Source organism: Heterodontus francisci, chromosome 24 (genome assembly GCF_036365525.1).
Source record: "Heterodontus francisci isolate sHetFra1 chromosome 24, sHetFra1.hap1, whole genome shotgun sequence".
Classification (NCBI taxonomy): Eukaryota; Metazoa; Chordata; class Chondrichthyes; order Heterodontiformes; family Heterodontidae; genus Heterodontus; species Heterodontus francisci.
The window spans coordinates 72,251,170-72,255,856 of NC_090394.1; the positions used below are offsets into that span (position 1 = coordinate 72,251,170).

Sequence of the window (4,687 nt, forward strand, 5' to 3'; positions counted from 1 at the left end):
GTTGGAAGAGACTTTGACCCAGCACCGTCACAAGTCACTGTTCCCTCCCTACCTGGGTTCACACACTGTGTCTGTTAACAGCAGAATAATCCGCACTCCTCCTTTGGAAGCTCAGTCCCCACCACCCCCCCCGACCCGACCCCAGGATTTTAAAGAGAGGGAAATGTTGCCCCAATACTAACCGCAGGTTCACATTTAGATGCAAAGGGCTCCACGGGGGCTACAGACTGATTTGTGAATGAATACAAGGACAGCGAAACAATCTCTGCTTTTCTGAGACCTCATTACATTTCCCTCGAAATTAGAGATTTCAATTGGGCAGCAGTCTGCCCAGAAATGTAATAAGTAACGCTGCAGTCCGCTGCACTTCCACATTTAAAAAGGTAATTTTAGTGAAGATGCCTAAAGCTGATAAAATAATTTCTCATTCCACACACCCATGTCACAAGTTTATTTAGTATTTGAATATATAAATGTTGCTTATTACTCATAGCCTGTAGTTCGTTTTAATTAACTACTTTGCTTTAGTTTTAATGTTGCACCGAGCTGTTTAATGCTGGATTAATTTATTTAGGTAAAATTCCCCATGACTGCCATTTCATCGACAACTCTCTTAATGGAAAGTTGATGATCCAGAACGGGTCCCGGCCCTAGACATTCGCTCGGGGGGGAACGCGGTACTCGTGTTAATATCAGTGATCGATCAAAAGATTTGCAAGAAGGCATACACAGTATTTAATTTTAATTACATTGGGAATGTTGTTGTGCTCGGGATGTGCTAATGGGACTCCACACACATTTAAATAAGGTCAGCCTTGGTTCCCACCTGGAGTGTCGCTCTGTTATTAAATGCCAGTCACGGTAAACGTCTCAAACTGATGTAGCTGTGTAAATAAAGGTTAAATTGAAAAATGTCCACAAAAAAAAAACCCTCACACAACAACAACCCGATGATTGATGTCCTATTGTAAAAGGCACAACAGTCTGATGTAACTTGTAAATATAAAATGGATTTATTAGCCAAGAGACCAGGTAATATTTCCGCAGTTACTACTAGGATGGTTCATACTGACTAGTCTTTGTTCTATAACTTTTATGTTTATTGTGATCTGATGTTTACAGTGATAATGATCAGAGAGAACCAAACATAGCTACAGGCTTTGAAGCTCCCTTTAGTTAACTTTGGCTTGAATGAGATTTTCAGTTTGCTGATTAAGCCCAAGAAGCATGCAAGAGAAACGAGCTTTATTGGTGACTCTGTTTAGAGAGTTCTGTAATTTCAATAAATGATTGAAACCCAGCTCCCAGTTAGACTACCTTTAGAGACGTCCTCTAATGTATAGGTGCTTCTCATCACAACGTGGGATGTTGGAAATGTGAAGGGACACCCTCGTTTATCTGAATATTCTCAAGTCAATGAAACAAATGGTTTACAAATTCCATTCACAACTTATTACAAAGTCAAGCTCCATCCGCCGCTTCACGGGACGGGGAATGAATGGCCAATGTGCAGATGGCATTTGCATGCTTTTTAAACCCTGCCTAGCGTTAATAATTTGCATTTTAGGTCTCGCTGGAGGACCAGTTAGGTTAAAAGTACCAGGCCGAGGGACAAATATGGTTTACACTACAACTGATGTTGGACATCGAAGAGGAACAGTTCGTGTCTGCTTTGACTTGGGATGGTTTCTCCTCTTAGTTGAAGAGTCTTAACCCAGGACTGGTTCTTGGTTCAGAAACTGACATTACTTACAGCAAAGTGAGTTCACTTTGTCCAGAAGTGTAGATTGAGTTGTTGGTGTTCCAGGAGAAGCAGTGTGTTACCTGGCGAGTTGTGCTGGCCTCTGAGCCCAGGTAAGGGATCCGGGGAGGACAGAATATAATCAATACTAAATTTGATTTCTGATTCGGCTTTCTGCAGAGGGTTGCTGTCTTGCGCCTGCCTGTTGTGCCCTTCGTTCCCAAAGAATATTTCGGGTGACAGTTGTCCAGTCTTGGAACCAACCACGTTCTCACCGTCATAGGAGCCGTTTTGTATAAGGTTTTCCACCGCTCCTGACTCGGGACACTGGCTCTCTTCATTTCTGTTAGAGTAATATTTCTGGAGTCGTTTAACACTCCTCCGCCGCCTCCTCCTCCGGTAATTCCCGTTCTCGAACAGATCTAACATGGACTCGCAACCCGAAGCGAAGGTCCAGAAATTACCTTTGCCTCTCTCGTTTCCTTCCGACCTTGGAACCTGGGTTCGTTTAAATGTAACGAAAAATTTATTGTACAACAGAAATTAGCACTGTTGGGTTTCTACATTGAGTTTAATTTAGATTGAAGGAAAAAGTACTAATTTAGATTAATCTGACTACAAACCCACGAAAATCATTACATCTCCAGTCCCGATTTGGACAAGAGAATCAGGATGTAAAAGGGAGATCCGCGGCTGTTGAACTGGTTTTGGGGAATTCCGAATACAACACGGCAGCGGGTTAAAGGCAGTTTTCAAAGTTAAATCATCAAGGGTTACCGATAATCTTACAATATTGTATTGGAACACATCGGGACAGGTTACCGAAAGTCACAAGCAATTCCATAAGTTATGGAGTTTAGAGACAGCAAGTTATCTTTACTCCAGGAGCCAGTGCTCCCGGGTCCGGAAAAGCCCATTGCTTTCAGTTCCTTCTCAACATCCTCAGAACCCAACAACTTTTGAAACCACTTTTTAGACCGCAATAGAATGAGGAAGCCTGCATCTGACAGCTCACCTTTACAAAGCAGCTGTTCAGTGAAAGGTTATGCCGTATGGAATTCTGCCAGGCTCGCTGGTTTGATCTGTAGTAAGGGAATTTTGTCATGATAAAGTCATAGATGCCGGAGAGGGTCACTCTGTTCCCAGGACTATGTTGGATAGCCATTGCAATCAAGGCGATATAACTGAAAAGACAATGTCAAGCGTGCATTAGTTTGACTGAACTTTTCCCTGTCGTTACCCCCCTCTCCCTACCCCCCTCCTCCCCCTCCTCCTCCTCCTCCTCCTCTTCTCAGTGAAGCGAAGTTTTCATTAGATCTGTATACAGACACTTACCTATAGGCAGGTCTAGATATCTTCTCTTCGTCAGAACTACAGGGCGGGTAATCATCTCCATCGTAATTGAAGCAGTTGTAAGGATATTGAGAATGATCAAACATTGCCAAACTGTGGGAGCAAAAACAAAATAGCAAAGTGACACATACACACACTCCAGGATAGTGGAAAAGGACTCCTTACTCCGGTAGCTGTTTCGATACCGGCTCCTTGCTGATCAATAGGAAGTGAAATCGCTCTGAGCTCTGTAGGGAGACTCCTTCTCTATCTACTACTTAATCTGGCTATAAGACTGGTAATAACTTATTAAATTGGTTAATTCTCGCGTGAACCTTTGAACTCGGTGTGTTCAACCAGTAGCTGAGCTCCGTGTGGGTGGTCTAACGTGATAGACCATAATATCTCCATAAACACAAAACAAGAGCTAACAGCGCCCGATATTAGAGAGCAACGTTGTAATTTAGTTGTTTTTTTGTGTGTGTCTTGCTCTTTGTTTTCTTATTTTGAAATGCAAAGACTCCACTCATTTAGTAAATATGTATTTACACCAAAAAGCCATCTTTCTTGCAGCAGTCAATCCCAGCCAGTACTCAAGTGGGCCTGATACAATCTGCAATGCAAGATAATAGACATAAATTGTATTTCCGTGACTAAGCCAAGCTCTTGCGTTCAAAGCCGCGGAACAGAGAATTTCAGTGATTTCTGACAAATAGGGAAAGTTAAAAGGGAAACAGCCGGAGGGAAGCATAGCTGCTTGTGTGGGCTTTCATCTATATGAAGAATTAAACTCCGGCAGATGAGGGTAACCGGGTAAATACCGACTCTGCTGTTTGACAATATCCAAGAAAAGGTCTTTTAGTTTGTACACACTCAGAGCTGCTCTACCCCCAGAAACTGGATCATTGAAGTAAGCCAATCGGCCCATCGTCTTCCTGCCAACTCTTTTTATTCCCTTTCAATTATTCATCCAATTCTCTTTTGGAAGTTACGATTGAAACTGCTTCTACCGCTTTATCAAGCAGCACATTCCAGATCATAATTCAGTTTTAAAAAATCCTGCACTCTGGTTCTTTCACCAATTATTTTAAGCTGGCGGGCTCTTGTTAAGGACCAGTATAAATAGCTTCTCCTTATTTACCCTATCAAAACCCTTCCAAACTGAGACTTGATGAAGACTCCAAGCTCATCTCTAGGTAATTCTGGATTTTATTGGCCTGCAGTAGGGCGGCTTCCGATAGTATTTTGAATATTTTCTGGGGGATTAAGCGCTCTGTCGCCGGTTGAGGTGAAGCCCGTTAGCATTTATTTGTATCCATCATGTATTTTGGTTTGCGGCAGCTCAGGGTGAGCTTGAGTCTGCAGACTGGTTTCTAACTGCACCTCCTCCTGACCGTTTACTGGGATTCATTTCATGGCACCGGAATTCCATCAGTTGGAAAAGAGAAATTATCCGGGCGAATTAGAGAGGGAGAAATCTTTTTACAGTTATCTCCTGAGATGCGCCGGGCTGCAGTTTTCGAACTGAACCAAGACTCTGTGGAAAATCCGTAGATACAAAAAAGTACGACAGGGCTTCTAATGAGTTCTGAGTACATTAAAAGCCAACAACAG

General features: G+C 42.6%; 1 protein-coding gene across 1 annotated transcript; it reads right to left on the bottom strand.

Moving 5' to 3' along the window:
* Positions 1–1,114: 1,114 nt before the first annotated feature.
* foxl3 (forkhead box L3) lies at positions 1,115–4,253 on the bottom strand. Its single transcript, XM_068056887.1, has 4 exons — positions 4,215–4,253; positions 3,077–3,187; positions 2,757–2,925; positions 1,115–2,239 (listed from the first exon to the last, which is right to left on the bottom strand). Exons 2-4 carry the CDS (start codon positions 3,178–3,180, stop codon positions 1,766–1,768), a joined length of 747 nt encoding a protein of 248 aa, XP_067912988.1. The 5' UTR covers positions 3,181–3,187; positions 4,215–4,253; the 3' UTR covers positions 1,115–1,765.
* Between the last annotated feature and the right edge of the window lie 434 nt (positions 4,254–4,687).

Bases quoted from the DNA above. Each gene is read 5' to 3' on its own strand.
- foxl3 (XM_068056887.1), bottom strand. From the start codon at position 3,180: ATGTTTGATCATTCTCAATATCCTTACAACTGCTTCAATTACGATGGA. The intron at 2,926-3,076 runs GTAAGTGTCTGT...TTGTCTTTTCAG, and splicing joins ATATCTAGACCTGCCTATAG to TTATATCGCCTTGATTGCAA. The intron at 2,240-2,756 runs GTGAGCTGTCAG...AAACGAACCCAG, and splicing joins TGAACAGCTGCTTTGTAAAG to GTTCCAAGGTCGGAAGGAAA.